The sequence below is a fragment of the Rhinolophus ferrumequinum genome, chromosome 16, assembly GCF_004115265.2.
Source record: "Rhinolophus ferrumequinum isolate MPI-CBG mRhiFer1 chromosome 16, mRhiFer1_v1.p, whole genome shotgun sequence".
Lineage (NCBI taxonomy): Eukaryota > Metazoa > Chordata > Mammalia > Chiroptera > Rhinolophidae > Rhinolophus > Rhinolophus ferrumequinum.
In genome coordinates, this window is record NC_046299.1 from 29,828,630 (window position 1) to 29,845,535 (window position 16,906).

The 16,906-nt window shown below is 39.3% G+C and overlaps 1 protein-coding gene and 1 pseudogene across 7 annotated transcripts in view; both read left to right on the plus strand.

Annotated features, from left to right (window-relative positions):
• Positions 1-11,628, plus strand: part of IDE (insulin degrading enzyme) — a 110,743-nt gene extending 99,115 nt beyond the window's left edge. For 5 of the 7 annotated variants that reach the window (XM_033130861.1, XM_033130855.1, XM_033130856.1 and 2 more), the window contains exons 20-25: positions 380-547; positions 1,878-2,150; positions 3,302-3,363; positions 7,819-7,891; positions 8,578-8,654; positions 9,324-11,628. In XM_033130861.1, the coding sequence (XP_032986752.1) occupies positions 380-547; positions 1,878-2,150; positions 3,302-3,363; positions 7,819-7,891; positions 8,578-8,654; positions 9,324-9,419 (749 nt within the window). In that variant the 3' untranslated portion in view covers positions 9,420-11,628. The remainder of the gene's footprint in view (positions 1-379; positions 548-1,877; positions 2,151-3,301; positions 3,364-7,818; positions 7,892-8,577; positions 8,655-9,323) is intronic. The other 2 variants (XM_033130858.1, XM_033130857.1) reach the window with 1 other exon arrangement.
• LOC117035851 (elongation factor 1-alpha 1-like) lies at positions 9,698-13,504 on the plus strand (annotated as a pseudogene).
• Positions 13,505-16,906: the final 3,402 nt, after the last annotated feature.

Consider the following 16,906-nt stretch of genomic DNA (forward strand, 5'->3'; position numbering starts at 1 on the left):
AGCTAGTTCTAATCTAGTACATGCACTACATTGTACATTTTATTAACTATGGGTCTCATTTAACATTAATACTTAGTCATAAAATGGGTATTTTATAAGTTCTTTGCCCTTTAAATTCAATGAGTGTTTATCGAGGGCCTACCAATTGTAGTATATGTGCTTCTGAAATGAGCACGCGAGCGCCTGCCAAATGCATATCACTGGTTTAGGATTCTCTTAGGTAAGTTGAGTTTCACACTGTTAATACATGAATTGCAGTTTGGAAGTACCAAAAAACACCAACCACATTGAAGAACTTTAAAAAGCCAAACAAAACATTAACTTTATGAAAATTTAAGTAAGTGTTTGAACGTGTTGTTCTGTTTTTGAAACTTCCTAGGAGGATGGTTCGTTTACCAGCAGAGGAATGAAGTTCACAATAACTGTGGCATCGAGATATACTACCAAACGGACATGCAGAGCACCTCGGAGAACATGTTTCTGGAGCTCTTCTGTCAGATCATCTCTGAGCCTTGCTTTAACACCCTGCGCACCAAGGAACAGCTGGGTGAGAGAGAAGCGGGGCATAGCCGGGTACCATAGACCTTGAGGAACAGCCATTGTTCTCAGAGGACATTCTCCACACATAATAGTCTGCTAGCATGTGGCTTCAGGCGTGCTCTATTCAGAAAGACTTGTGAAAAACTTGTTTGTGAGGAATCCCCTTCTAAAAGATAAGCAAGTAATATTAAATGGACAGTAAAGTAATTCTTAAGGAGATAACACTGTGTTTGCATTACATACATGTCAGTAAAGAGGACATTTTGGGTAAAGGGGAGAAGATGCTAAGGCAGGATGTTGTGAGTGGGAAGCAAGCCATCAGAGGAGTTTATATGCACTAAACTTTGGATTCCCTGAGGGGACAGGTATTTTCTCTCATTCATCTTTGTATCCCAAGCCTAAGGCACATAGAAGGTACTCAGTAGGTATTGAGGAAATGTTTCAGGCAGAGTATTAGGCACTGTTAAAAGTCTTGGAGATCCTAGTGGGTTTGATCAGTGAGAAAAGAAAGAAGCTCTAGTATGACTGGAAGAGCCAGTGAAAAAGGGTTTGGGTGAGTGTCTCCAAGTGCCAAGTGTTAAACAACCACCATGCTAGATGCTGGACAGTGGAAATAGGTAAGTTATGGATGGCCTTTTCCTTCAAGGACCTCATATCATAGTCTAATCAGGAAGGCAGACCTGTAAAGGAACAACAGTAATTATTGTACAGTGTGATAAATGCTACGAAGAGTGTTTAAACTCTAAAGGCCATGCTGAAGATAGTTTCTTCCTCAGAAGTGGAACCCAGAGACACCACAGCTGTCAGAGGTGTGGTTCAGGGGAGGGCAGCTGAAGGAGGTAGTGCATGAGCTCACAAGATGACAATGGAACTATGACCTCAATTACTTGGTCTCTAAAGATTTATAGTCTGAACAGAGTTGGTCTAGGAATGGATTCTCTAACAAAAAATGCAGTATAGAAGCCAATTCACGTAAGGAATTTGAATGTGAAAGGAAACAGTTCTAGGACAATGGTTACGGGATGAAAATGAGTTCAGCATTTCATGGGAAAGGGAATAACTAACAGATTGAAGGGGATTAACTGGCAGATAACGAGGAGTTATGCGATATTGAGGTTTTGTTTTACTTTTTTAAGAAGAGGTATCTCCAACTTCCTAACTATTCTGCTGTGTCCGTAGGAACTGAGGATATCTTAATTGTTCATATTTCTTCAAAGGTTAATAATACAAAACCCTAAAGTAGATTTTATTTGTTCTGAAAGCATGCTTTTTGAAAGATTTAAAGTGACCCGAGTCTCAAATGCCATGGTCCTGACTGGCTGGTGTTTGTGTTCCAGGCTATATCGTCTTCAGCGGGCCACGTCGAGCCAATGGCATACAGGGCTTGCGATTCATCATCCAGTCAGAAAAGCCTCCTCACTACCTAGAAAGCAGAGTGGAAGCTTTCTTAATCACCATGGAAAAGTCCATAGAGGACATGACAGAAGAGGCCTTCCAAAAACACATTCAAGCATTAGCGATTCGTCGACTAGACAAACCAAAGAAACTCTCTGCAGAGTGTGCTAAATACTGGGGGGAAATCATCTCCCAGCAATACAATTTTGACAGAGGTAAGGCAAAATTAGGGCCTCAACGTTCATGGCATATAAGTGTAATATTAGAGGACACTGAGGCCGTTCTATAAAATGGTATTTGTTTTGTAGATGACGTTCTAGTACTGATTTGGGAGTGGGGGTGAGGGTACAGCATTTCTAAAGAACCGTGATTTAACATAACAATTTCCTAAAAAAGAAACTTCATCTTTTTCTCTTCTCTCAAGCTAGAGCTGGATCTACATAATAATGCACTAATAATAAATCTAATTTCATTTTTGTGTTGAATCACTGTGCCCCTGCGGCTCTGAGCGTGGATATGTAGGTATTGGTTTCCTGTAACACACACCAAAAAAAAAAAAGAAAGGAAGAAAAGAAAGAGCGAGAGAGAGAAAGAGAAAGAAAGAAAGAAAAAGAAAAATTTGCAGTTTGAACTCAGTTGAGGCAGGTGCTACTCTGGAGGCCCAGGGGTTCAGACATTTGCCTGTAGGGATCTCCAGAAATTTGTCCTTGCTTTTAGAAATGTGCATGCTCCCCAAAGTCTCTTGCCTGTCACCTTTCTGAAAGATTTAAAGTGACCCTTTCTGAAAGATTTAAATCTTTCTGAAAGATTTAAAGCTTCCTTTCACCTTTCTTTTAGAGCAGAGATTCACAGTGAGTGTGCTAAGATACACTAGAAGTCAGGAGAGTTGGGTTGTGTTCTCATTCTAAGACCAAGAAGCTATGATCTTGGCTGACTCACCTTTTTTGGGGCCTTTGTTTTCTTACCTGTAATTTTTCTAGCAATTGTATTCACTATAAATATAATATCTGCCACTTACTGAGCATTTCTCATGTGCCCTAGCAATGTGTTATTGTCATTTATCATTTTTCTTAGTCCTCAGTAAAGCTCCATTAAGTCATTTTTATCCCCAATTCCCAGAGAGGAAACTGAGGCTCAGAAAAGTGAAAGTGAGTAGCCCAAGATCCAACAGCTCATAAGTAGAGAGCCAGAATATCCTCTTGACTTTTTACTTGAAATATATTTCCTCACTACTTGCAGGAGCAGATGATCACTTAAAAATATGGATACTTAGAAGTGTTGAAGTGAAGTATATTGTCATTTAGTGTAGTATCTGGGCTACTTAAAATGGGACTCTTAGTAAATTACTGTTTGATTACTTTTTTAGATAATACAGAAGTTGCGTATTTAAAGACACTTACCAAGGAAGATATCATAAAATTCTACAAGGTAAATTCAATTCATGTATTTTGATTTTGACTGATAAGAAATTTGGTATGTACTGTGTTGTATGTTGTTTCTTTGAATCCTTTCGGGCAGGATTTATGAAGGCATTTTTATGGATTTAAGTATTTTTGACACATATTACTGTTAGCAGAAAGAGACAATTCATATTGCACCCAGTACTGTTTCCTTCTCCGTCTGGACCAGGGACTGTGAAGGCCCTTCCTGGCTTCCAGATGTATCTCTTTAGCTACCCTTTTGTCTCTTCTCTCTGTTCCCATCCCAACCCACAAAGAACATTGCTGAGCTTGTTTGGTGGGAGGGAAGAACAAAGAAAACAAATAGAACATGAGAATTAGATAATTCTCCAATCTCTGACAACTATAAATTATCTTCAACCATTTCGGTGCTGCTGTGGCTGCTTCTTTACATTAATGATGACTCACCTTTGGACTTTGTTCAGGTGTCTTATGATCTTACGAGTTGTCAATGCCTGTGCCCACTGAGAAAGTTTCTTAGGAGAAAAAAGAAACACCACCATTCGTTTTCCCAGTACAGCTTTAAGAGGGTTGCACCATCTAAATTTTCCCCACCTGTAACAAAATTCTAAGGGTAGTGAAAATTTCGTTAAGTGGGTGTATAATGTGTAATAAGGATGCTAAGTGCAGAAATTAAAATGTAAGCTGCAAGAAAGTTGTGCTTAAAGTGTTCCATATATACTTTGTAATATATTGGGACCTCTAATTTGCGTAAAATATTGTCTATTTTGCAGGATAAGGAGCAAAAGTATCCTCTGTAATTATTAATTACCATAGTGCCTTAGAATTATATCCTAGCTAGGGTTCTAGCCACGTCTCCTGGTTCATATCTGATTTATTAGGTGCCAGTTGTTTGATCAGGGACTCAGTCCCGCCTGTGCTGACATCACTTTGGGAGGGAAATCATCTACTTTACAGTGGCGTTTTCCAGGGATATAGTGTAACCGACAATACAAGAGTCAGTACTTGCAGTTCTCATCAGAATGATTTTGTGAAATTGCACAGTGAAGGCTAACCACATTTTTCTCCTGTATTGGAGTTTCTAATACGCACTTAATTCACCACTGTTGGTGCTATGGGGAGAGTGAGAAAAAGGAAATGTCCTAACCCGAGGGAGCTGATAATTTCCTAAAGGAAAATGGTGATCTTGCACTGTCTACAAGTCACTTATACTTCTTTCCCCCAAATCCTCTGAAAAACTACAAGGCTGTTGTTCTCCATATGTGCAAACAAGTATAATATAGCCCGTAACACCTTAGCGATAAGAAAAGGAAGACAACAACTATTTTAGTTTCAAAATTTGATAGTAAAAGCCAGAATTTGGAATATACCTTTTTTTAGCAATGAGATTTGAGCCATGTTGGCTGTGGAAATGGCTGGGCAAGTTATTTCCGTTACTTCACAGATCCCTTTGCATTGTATAAAGGAAGACAAGTGTCTCATTTAAACTACTCTTGCTCTTTTGCAATAATAGTCTTTAAAATATATATATATTTTGGTAAGGGGGGGTGCTATGCATGTGTAGGGGCAATGGATGTATGGGAAATCTCTGTACCTTTCACTCATTTTTGTTGTGAACCCAAAACTGCTATAAAAAACTACACACACGCACACACACACACACACACGGGGTGCCAAAAAAATGTATACACATTTTAAGAAAGGAAAAAACTGTATTAAAATTGTAATACTTGTTGGAAGTAAAATCGATCATTCCCAAAAACATCTTTTGAGCGAATGTCATGCTACACAGTGCTACCATAATTCAATTCAACTTTGAAAAGTAAATCATAGATAACATCACTTAAAATGTGTATACATTTTTTTGGCACCGCCCCTATGTATGTACGTATGTATAAAAATACATACCTAGTTTGTTAATAAAATGTATATAAAACAAAATTGTGATCTGAAATATAATCCCAGGTAGTCGTCGTGTAAATGAGGGAGAGCTACCGTAGGACTCTGAGGGACTGCGTTAGGTGTCGGAGCAGTGCTGAGGACACATGTCCACTGCCAGGCTGTTCAGTTGTCTAGAGAGCCCTGCTTAGAGTGCCAACCTCACTCAGTGATCTCAACTTCTCCAAAGGTGCTTTTACCCGTGGGGGCAACAGCAGGACCATACATGGCCTCTGAATACAGACCTGGGAGGTCGACCCCATCACCAACTAGCTAGCTCCGTGACCACGGCCAAGTTACTTAAGCTTCTAAGCCTCAGTTTCCTTATTTACAAAATAGAGAATAGACTAATTGGAGAATTAATTGAAATGAGGTTTGTAAAGTGATTGACACTTAGTAGTATTTAATAAACAGTCTCTGTTGTTATCTCTTTATTAGCAATACTTAATCCTAGGGTTTTTAAAATGTTTTCATCAGAATGCTTTAAATTAGAATACGTTTTCCTCCTTGATGTTATAAGTTTTAATTGTTTTTATTTACTGCTTAAGACTGTCCCAACTCCGTGAGATTAGGTATCTGTTCTCAATTGCCTACAAAAGAGGGTGATCATGTTCAGCTCCTTTTGGTTTCTAAACACTCATTTTAAGGCATTATTAGTTATGTGTGTTCAAAAAGAATGATGTCCTAATATAATGTCCTGTAATGTTTCCAGAAGAAATGGAGATTTGTCTTTCCTTCCACAAATTTATTTATTCATTTCCTTCCACAAATTCAATTACTCATTTGCATAAGTCATACCTGATTATTGAATTTGTAAAAATAGCAGTTATAAGGCTGAATTTTTCTTGTCTCAAAACTGAGTGTTTGTTACCAAGCTTAAGCTAAGTCTCAAACAACATTTCCCAAGCTGTGTTCCATAGTACACTAGTGTTCTATAAGACAATAATAGAGATACCTAGAAAAAAGAGTTTAGTGACTACATAAGTTTGAAGATGTCTACACTCTTTATTTCCATTCTTGGAGAATCACAGAGTTTGGTTTTGCATTTTAAAAGTTCTAAGAAGCCCCAGAGTAAAGACTCCTTTAGTCCAGCATTTGTTTAATTTTGATCTACAAAACATTTCCTAAACTGATTTCACCATAGACCCTTTTACTTGCACTGAATATCTATAAGTACCTCCTAGGACTCTAGTGTTCTTTAGAGTACATTTTGCAAGAAAATGCAGTTGATCGATTGATTGGTTGGTTGGTTTGTTAGTTGGTTGGTTTTTAGAAAAATGGGGATGGTCCAAAGATGGTTGGGAAGTTAAGAACAATCTGAAACTGAAGAGAGTGTTCTACTGTCTACTGATATAGATTGATAAGGAAGCAATCAAAAATGATGAAGAATCATAAGGTTATCACGAATCAAAAAGTTTGCTTCAATAAGTTAGATGCTATCAGATGAGCCTGGGCTATTCTGCCAGTTGGAGGAAACCATGGTCAAGTTTGCTATGGAGCATCAGCAGGGCTTCCATTGCAGCTGCACAGGACTGGGCTTATAATAACTCTCCATAAATAACAGTTGAGTGGATTTGGCTTCGCTGATGATCTCTTCTGCTGAGGATACAAACATTACTTCTAGCTGAGGCATCAGGGGAAGCTTTTTCACAACTTGTGTTTTCCCTTTAAAAAAGATAGGTAAAGATCCAGCGTTAAGGGAAAGGTGAAGAGACACCTCCCCACAGGATCTTCTGCCAACCTGCCACTCCTGGTATTCATGGTAGTAACTAAGGGGAATCCCTCAAAGCACGTGGTGGAATGGAGAGAACAAGAGGGACCTCACTTCTGACACTGTCCCTTATGAGCTTTTTTTTGAATATACCTTTTTTTAGCAATGAGATTTGAGCCATTTTTGGCTGTGGAAGCCATTATGAGCTGTATGATTCCAGCAAGGCATTTTATCTCTCTGTGTTTTAGAGTTTGTGTCTCTAAAATAAGAATCATCATGATGCTTGGCTTACAGAGAATCAAGTGAACTAACATAAGAGAGCGCCTGATAAAAGGCAGAACTCAGTAAGTGATAGTTTCCTTAGCTTTTGGTAGATGAGGAACCACAGCAATGCCCTGGTGCAGAATCTGAGAAGGTTCTTAGAGGAGAGCAGGCTTTGTGGTCATCCCTTGACTAAGCTCAGGCCATTGTCTCTGCAGACACTAAAGATCACTAGGTGGGGCTCTTCATCGCACCCCAATGAGGACTAGGATAGGTTTTTAATCCCAGCCCAGGTACTTATTAGTTGTAGGAGTTTGAACGTGCGTCACTTAATCTCCTTGGACTCAGTTTTCTCATCTGTCAAATGGGGTTAAGGATAATTCTTGCCTAATATTTGTAGAACGTAAATGAAATACTGTGAGGGGAAAGAAAAAGATGCATCTTTTCTGTTTCTGGATATGCAAGAGCTGATTCTTCATAGTTATAAGAGAACACCTCAGTTTAAATTCCTTAATGAAACAAAAGGATGACTTTGCTATTCTTTCTGTCTAGGAAATGTTGGCAGTAGATGCCCCGAGGAGACATAAGGTATCCGTCCATGTTCTTGCCAGAGAAATGGATTCTTGTAAGTATTTAATAATGACTTTTTTCATTAAGTATATTTTTAGGCACATGATAGCCGTCCCTTGCCATAGCCACATCGCTTATCGAGCACCAGAAAGTAAAGGGGTACAGAAGGGAAACTAACTGGAAACATGGTCTGCTCCAGCAAAGCAAAAATAAGGGGGGAAAAAAGAATGAGGCAGTGAAGGAGAGAGCCAACACCAGATGGCACAATGCCAAGCTGGCCACTGTTCTGTAAGAAAACACAGCTAGTTGCTGGCGGGACATCCCCAAAGAAACCATATGGAGCCAGTGCATGTGGGGAGGAAGGATGAGCAATTGATCCATTCAGTCCTTCCCGTCTCCTGTCTGACTGGACAAGGTTTACCCACAAACATTATCTCCTTCGGCCTTCTGGGTTGTTTCGGTGGCCAGAGCTTCAGGGCCCAGTGAGGTCAGACCTGCTGCCAATGCTTTAATAACCATGGTAACATCATGAACCATCAATGGGGACACTCCGGATAGGAGGCAGGATAAGCAGTCAAGGCCTTGAGGGGGGCAGGTAGCCCGAGAGGGTCTGAGAAGTACATGCACTGGGCCTGGCACAGGTTTTAACGAGCCTAACCTTGTTTCGATTATTTTTTGAAAGTGGCTTTTGTGTGTTAGTATCAGTAAGTGCAAAGCACTAAACCTTTTATTTTCTTATAGGTCCTGTGGTTGGAGAGTTCCCATGTCAAAATGATATAAATTTGTCACAAGCACCAGCCTTGCCACAAGTAAGAAATATAAATATTATCTTAGATTGCACTGTTAAAAGGACTTCCTACGTAGAAGGAGCTTGTTCATCAGGATACATAAGGCCTAGAGGTTTTAGGTCACCTGGTGTTCGAGCCTCTACTTTAGGTCTCCCTTAAAGGCCAGGTCCCCATTCTTTCCGACGGTTCCCAGTGGTCATACCTGTCGCTTTTCAACTGCACAGAAACTCAGCCTCTGCCCTTGTCTGCCTTTGCCTGTAGCTCAATTTACTCTGCAGCAAGCCATCTCCAGCCACATTTGTTCCCAGCCCCTTCCACAGGGACTGCATATGTTAGTCATCTGGAAAGGTTGGCATTTACGTGCAGGAGGAGGAAACTGGCAATGTAACCAGGTCCTTGCTGGGTGGGCACAGCAGCCTCTGCCACTCTGCTGAAGCCTTGGTGCTGAGCCCTTAGTATGCCAGCCCTGAATACCCAGAGGAAAGCTGTGTCTTCCTTCTTCTGGCCCAGAGTCCCTTTGGGGACCTTCACCATAGGTTTGCATAGACCCTCTGGCCCTACTGATCCAAAAAGAAAGGTCAGCAGATCATAATATATGGGGTAGAAACTAGTATGTATGAAAAAAAGAAAAATGTCAATGTCCTATTCAGTCTGCTTTTTAGGCTAAACATACTGAGAGAAACTTTTTTTTCTTTGCAGCCTGAAGTGATTCAGAACATGACCGAGTTCAAGCGTGGTTTGCCACTGTTTCCCCTTGTGAAGCCACATATTAACTTCATGGCTGCAAAACTCTGAAGATTCCCATGGGTGGGAAATGCAAGTGGATGCATTCCTGAGTCTTCCAGGGGCTAGGAAAACAATCTTGGCCACTTTAGTAGTTTCTGGTTCACTATTAGAGAGATAAACAGAAAAAGAGAAGTTGTCAAATGTCATTATGTAGAAATATTAAAAATCCAAAGTAATTAAATTACAAAATCTTATAGATGTATTTTTAAAATACATGCCTCTTAAATATTTAAAAAGTTTTTTTCTTTACTAAGAGAAATTTCCCTTATATAGCAATACTTAAAATCATGGGTGATATTCCTATAGACTCTTCCCTCCCTGTCCTGTAAAATAGTCACTTGTCAGAAGAAAATGTGTTATCTTTTTTCTAAGAGCCTCATAGGTTGACCAAAAAAGGCTTCAAAACATTTAGAATGGTAATAATACCTTTTTAAGAAATTGGCCCTCAAATTTGCTTTCTACTGAATAGTTTCATGTAAATCAGTGGAGACATTACATTTGGCAGATAATGAACAAAGCAGTGTACAAGCAATGTGATTTTCTTTTATTAGTGAAATTGCTGATTATAAGGCATGGTTTTAATCTTTTTATAAAATTTGAACATGTTTTTTATTCATGTTAGTCAAATGCTGGAAAACTCTAGAACACCCTACTTACTTATAGTGCTAGAAATACAGTTACCTAACATCAACTTGATCCCAAACTGAATTTCTCAGGATTACCGTGATTAGTTTCTTTCTGATTGAATTATATGAACATTCTTGTTCATAATTGGTTTGCAGTGTTCTATCAGTTTTACTTTTTCCCATTAATATGTTACTGTATTTATTTAACAAGTACAAATAAGGTGAACTTCAGATCCCACTGAGTGTGTGACATGCTTTTCCAACATTAGCTATTGTAGACACCTGTAATTTTTTACTATTGTGAAATTACAGTGAGTATATGAACCAAAATATTTGCCCCATTATGAATTTAAAAGGCAACGAATACAAAGCTACCTTTTCGGAGGTTTAAAAAAATAAAGCCTTGGATTCTTAAGTAGCATGATCTCCATAAGACTCTGAAATCCATTTTTGCTACCAGTCTAATATTGCCTTAAGTGTTATTTTTCAAATATATAAATATAAACATACAAACACACAAATGATGACTGGAGTCGACTTAAAAAATTTTTTTCTTTTCATGAGATACTATTTTAGATGAAATTGTTACTATAGATTGAACAGCTGTTTTGAAATATTTACTGTTTCTAAAACTTCAAGAGAAATTATGAATATACTTTCACATACAGGCACTAGGAACAACAGTAAGGGGCCCTGATGTCCACTAACTCAGGCAAAGTAAAGAATGGCATTTTCAAGTGACATTTTACCTCCATATGAGTTGCCTTGCCAGGACTTCTTTCTGTAGAGTCATATCTTTTCACATCTTAAGTTTTCACATTTACCATTTTCCAGATAATCTAAATTTGGAGCAGAATGATATACTCACAGCTGTGGAGGCTGCTTTCAAGAGCGGGGCTCCATTTCTGTCACCTAAATGTGGTGCTGTAACTATCTTTATCCCTACCTTCAAGAGCTTCCTTGTATGAAGCCTGTCCTTGTCCATCCGAAGGTGCATCAATCATCATGTTTTATGCATTTGTAGACTATGCAGCTTTTCATCAAACTGCAAATATATATGAGGGGGATCTAAAATTAGTCCTGAGCGTTTAACTCCACCACTGTAAGAGTAGATGATCCACCTACCTTTTCTGTGGAAAGTTATATGCTGTTGAGTAACTTTTAGCTCTTTTTAAAAAAAACGGATGGAATTTAACAGTGTCATTTTTATGAGTAAGTCACGTGAAGAAATCTGAAAGGAATCGCATGTGGTCTTCCAGGAACCTGTGATCGTGGTTCAGTGTGCTCCAGCATTGGCTGGTTTCTAAATTGGATCTAGAGCTACTGTTGGATCACTCAGGCATACTAATGGGTTCATTTAAATGGATCCAAGCTGCAGTCCATGAGCAATAACAGACTACCCCGACACTGCTATTTACTCAATGCTTATTTAGTGAAGGAGATTAGTGAAACACACTAAGTTATTAGTTTCCTGTGACTTTTTAATAAAGTCTTTTTGACTAGTTGATTTGGAAGAGAGAGCATGTGTATGACACAGCCAGTATGGTGGAGTGCTAGGATAATCCTGTTTACAATAAATCGCCTGAATTTAACCTCTGGAGTTTGCGTATTATTTTTGCAATTTCACCGGCGAATCCTCAACATACCTTTCGACATCCTGATTTGACAATGTTTATTGCTTTCATTGTTCCTAATGCAGAAAGCAGTGAATTTTTTTTAAGTATATCTGAGTAGCAATGATTTAGTCAAATAAATGGGTCAATTTCACACTCTTAAGAATAGATCATGCTTTTTCTCAATGGGTTTGTCACCAGAATGCAGTCATGAAAACTACTGCTAAACCAAAATGGAAAAGACTCATATCAATTTGTCATCATTAGACATGTAGATTCGGGCGAGTCTACCACTACTAGCCATCTGATCTACAAATGTGGTGGATTGACAAAAGAACAGTTGTAAAATTTGAGAAGGAGGTCGCTGAGATAGGAAATGGTGCCTTCAAGTATGCCTGTTTCTTGGATAAACTGAAAGCTGAACGTGAACTTGGGATCACCACTGATATCTCTGTGTGGAAATTCGAGACCAGCAAGTATTATGTGACCTTCACTGAGCCCCAGGACACAGAGACTTTATCAAAACCACAATTACAGGCACATCTCAGGCTGACTGTGCTGTGCTGTGTTGCTGCTGGTGTTGGTGAATTTGAAGCAAGTGTCTCCAAGAGTGGGTAGACCTGTGATCATAGCCTTCTGGCTGGGTGTGAAACAACTTATTGTTGGTGTTAAAATGGATTCTACTGAGACACCCTACATCCAGAAGAAATATGAGGAAATCATTAAGGAAGTCAGCACCTACATTAAAAATTGGCCACAACCCTGACACAGTAGCATTTGTGCCAATTTCTGATTGAAATGGTGACAACATGCCAGAGCCAAGTGCTAACATGCTTTGGTTCATGGGATGGAAAATCACCCGTAAAGATGGCAACAGGTGGAACCATGCTGCTTGAAGCTCTGGATTGCATCCTGCCACTAACTCATCCAACTGACAGGCCCTTGTATGTTCCCCTACAGGATGTCTACACAGTTGGTGGTGTTGGTGCTGTCTCTGTGGGCTGAGTGGACACTGGTGTTCTCAGACCCAGCAAGGTGGTTGGTTACCTTTGCTCCAGTCAGTGTTACAGCTGCAGTACAACCTGTTGAAATGGGCCATGAAGCTTTGAGTGACGCTCTTCCTGGGGACAATGTGTTCAATGTCAAGAATGTGTTTTTCAAAAATGTCTGTCATGGCAAAGTGTTTGGTGGTAGCAAAAATGACCCACCAATGGAAGCAGCTGGCTTCACAGCTCACGTAATTATCCTGAACGAACCATCCAAGCCAAATCAGTGCTGGATATGCACCTCTGCTGGATTGTCACACAGCTCACATTGCGTGCAAATTTGCTGAACTGAAAGAGAGGATTGATCGTCATTCTGGGAAAAAGCTGGAAGGTGGCCAGAAGTTTTCGAAATCTGGTGATGCAGCCACTGTTGATATGGTTCCTAGCAAGCCCACATATGTTGAGAGCTTCTCAGACTATCCTCTTCTGGGCTGTTTTGCTGTTCGTGATGTGAGACAGACAGTTGCTGTGGTGACACCGAAGCAGTAGACAAGAAGGCAACTGGAGCTGGCAAGGTCACCAAGTCTTCCCAGAAAGCTCAGAAGCCTAAATGAATATAATCCCCAATACCCGCCACCCCAGTCTTAATCAGTGGTGGAAGAACGGTCTCAGAACTGTTTGTCTCATTGGCCATTTAAGTTTAATAGTAAAAGACTGGCTAATGATTACAATGCATCATAAATCCTTCAGAAGGGAATGTTTTGTGGACCATTTGTTTTCTGTGTGTCTGGCAGTTTTTAAGTTATTAGTTTTTAAAATCAGTACTTTTTAGTGGAAACAACTTGACCAAAAATCTGCCACAGAATTTTGAGACTCATTAAAACAAAGTTTAATGAGAAAAAAAAAAGATCACTTTTATGAAACAGGAATCTCAGGGTAAGAGGCTGACCTCCTGGCTATGGGTGTTGTCAATGACCCCAAACCCAGAAAGATTTGTCCCTGGCATTACAGGGCGGAAAATAAAAAGGGTAGAAAAACAAGAATTTCTTCCCTCTCCAGCTCGAGATTGCATCTTATTGCAGCACCTCCAGCAGCAGGTTAGGCAGATATCTCTGGCCTCTGACACTGTCAAGACAATTTTTCTGCTTGCGTGCTGCCTGGCTAGTTCAGACAGGCGTCTCGGAGGAAATGTGCTCGCTCCTCAGTTCCCAGCCTAGGACAGTGGTGCCCATCCACCACAGTCAGCATTATGCTCAGGGATGATGGAGCAGCCCCATCCAGAGGCCCAGAGTAACCCCAAGTTTTATGTCTTGGGGCAGTGTCCCTCTCTGACGGGGAATCATCTGGTCCTTTCCACTATTCAATATAGCTTCTTGAAATGTTTATGGTGAAAACCGAGGATTCTCACCTACTTAGCTCCCTTTTGTAAGGGTGGTTCCCGCCTTCCTATTCCTAATCCTTCCCTGGCCAGGCCTCTGCCCAGCTGGCTCCAGGATCCCTAGTATTCGGCGCTGCCCATCGAACAAAATTCATCAGTTGTCCTTGTTCACTTGAACATTGAACAGCCCAGGGTTTCTTGTGGCAAAGCTTGTTGGTAGTGCGTTGCTGCTGTTCTCATCCAAGTCTGCCTCTTCAAAGATAATTCCGCATTTGGGACAGCTAATGCCCTGAATTAACCTTAACATTATAAATATAAAGCACTTCGTAGATTACAGACCACCCTCACAGACATCTTCCACAATAGATTTTCCACAATAACCTTCGGACGTAGGAGGACTGTGATAAAAATTATCATCATCTCAGATTTTCAGAGCTGAACATAGGCTCAGAAAGGCTAAACCGTTTGCCCAGGATCATGTAGGAAGGACAAATTCATAACTCCACTCAGATCTTTAAACACTGCATCTCACTGTTCCATGTGGATTTGCTATAGTAATAGCTACCATGTCCAGTAATGCATTTGTGGAACAAAGTAGAAAAGCAGGAGCTTTTACGTTTGTACGAAGCTATTTTTTCACATGCAACATCTTAATCTCCCAACCTTTGCCTATGTTGGAGGGAGTGAGACCGGATCTGAGCCTATGTGCCTCCTCCAGTCCACTGGTTCCGCTCTGCTGGGCTACCCTGTGGCCAGTTAGCACCACTGCCAGCAAGATTCCCCCTCCCCATTGGGGTTAATCCAAACCCATGCCTCCTGGCCTGCTAAACCCCTAAATCAATGTAAGCTCTCCTTCCTGTTGTCCCTGGAGTGGTGAGAGTATTTGGAATCCTTCAAGAAATTCAGAAAAGGAGTGTGAAGAAATTTCAAGTTCACCTGTGACCCCACCACTCAGAGACAACCACATTTGCATTACGTTTCTGTGCAGTCTTTTTCCTATTCATATAGAATGGGGTCATATATTCAGCTCTGCAACTTTTTCCTTCAGTAGTCTACTTGTATTGAGAATTTTCTACATGGATACTCTTGAAAAAAATGTGATCTTTTGTTGTTTTGGGGTGTTTGGTGTCATACTGTAGTTTGTTTATCGAATCCTCTTTGTGGGATGTTTAAGGCGTTTTCAAACCTTGTTCTGTGATAAAACTTGTGCAGAGTACGTGTGTGATTTTTCTGATTATTTAAATTGTTGGGTTATAGAATATGAATATGTCATTTAACTTTTATTTTGAAAAAAAATTAAATTTACAGAGAAATTGTAAAAATAGTACAATGAATTCCCATGTACCGGCCACCCTAGATTCACCAGTTTTATGTTTGCCGCACATTACTGCCTCCTCTCTCTTTTCAGTAGGTTGCAGATTTCATGACTCTACCCCTAAATAACATCATCAAGTATCTCCTAGTGACAAGGTGAGTGTGGGGTAAGGAATTTGGCCTCACCCAAAGGAAGGTCTCACCTTTGTCTCCTTTGTCTTTGGTTAGACACTATATGCCTATAAATCGGACACCTTAGATGAGATAGATAAATTTCTTGAAAGACAGATTATCAAAGCAGATATGAAAAGACATAGAAAGTTTGAATATTCCCTTATCTATTTAAGAAATTGAATTACTCCCCTTACCACAAAGAAAATTCCAAGCACACATGGCTTCACTGGTAAATTTTATCAAATGTTTAAAGATGAAATTATACTAATTTTACATAAAATTTTACAACAGAAGAGGGAACCCTATTTATGAGGACAGTGTTTATGAGGCCAGCGTTACCTTGATAACAACATCAAAGTTATTTAAAGTAAAGAAAACTCCAATTACCCTTTAAAAAGTCCCAAAAGTCTTTAACAAAATATTAGCAATTTGAATCCAGCAATGTAGAAAAAGGAATTTTTTTATACAGTGCATTTTCAATTATGCCAATCTTACATGGTGACAAAGTGGTTTTCCCAGGAATGTAAGATTGGTATAATATTTGAAACTCAATAGTATTTGTCATAGTAGCAGAATTAATGAGAAAAAGACGTTTTAATAGATACAGTAAAAATTTTTTACAAAGTTCATAATAAAATCTTTCAGCAAATAAGGAATAAAAGGGAGCTTCCTCAACCTAATAAAGGGAATTTACAAAATTCCTACTGGTAACAGCATATTGAATGATAAAATATTGAACACTTTCCCCCTAAGATCTGCACCAAGATGAGGATGTATGCTTTCACCACTTGTGTTCAAACTTGTATCTGAGGTCCTAATCAGTGCAGCAGAGGTTGGAAAGGATGAAGTAAAACTGTCTAGTCACAGATGACATGAGCACATAAAAAACAATTTCTAAATACAACAAAAATGCTACTGCTAACTGAATTAACAAGGTGGCAGGAATTCAAATTTTACTGTCAGCAAAATTCAAATTTTCAATAGTACCAAAAAGTAGTTAGGGGTAAAATTTTTTTAATTTGGAAAACTTAAAAATATTACTGAAAGACATTTTTAAAGACCTAAATAAAAGGATATATGCATCGTATTCATGGAGTGGAAGACAGTATTTTTAAGATATCCATTCTCCCCCATTGATCTATAAATTCTAAGCAATGCCTATCAGAATTCCAGCAGCCTTTAGGGGCTGACATTTACAGACTGAGTTTTAAATATACATGGACATGCAATCTTGAGTAGCTAATTCTGAAAAAGAAGAACAGTTATCCTTCCTGAAAGCAAGTTTTATTAAAAAAAAAAAAAAAAAAAAAAAACTTTAGTAATCAAGATAGTGCGGTGTTGACCTAAAGATAGACATATAGATCAATGGAAGAGGATAGTCTAGAAATAGACCCCCAAGTTGATT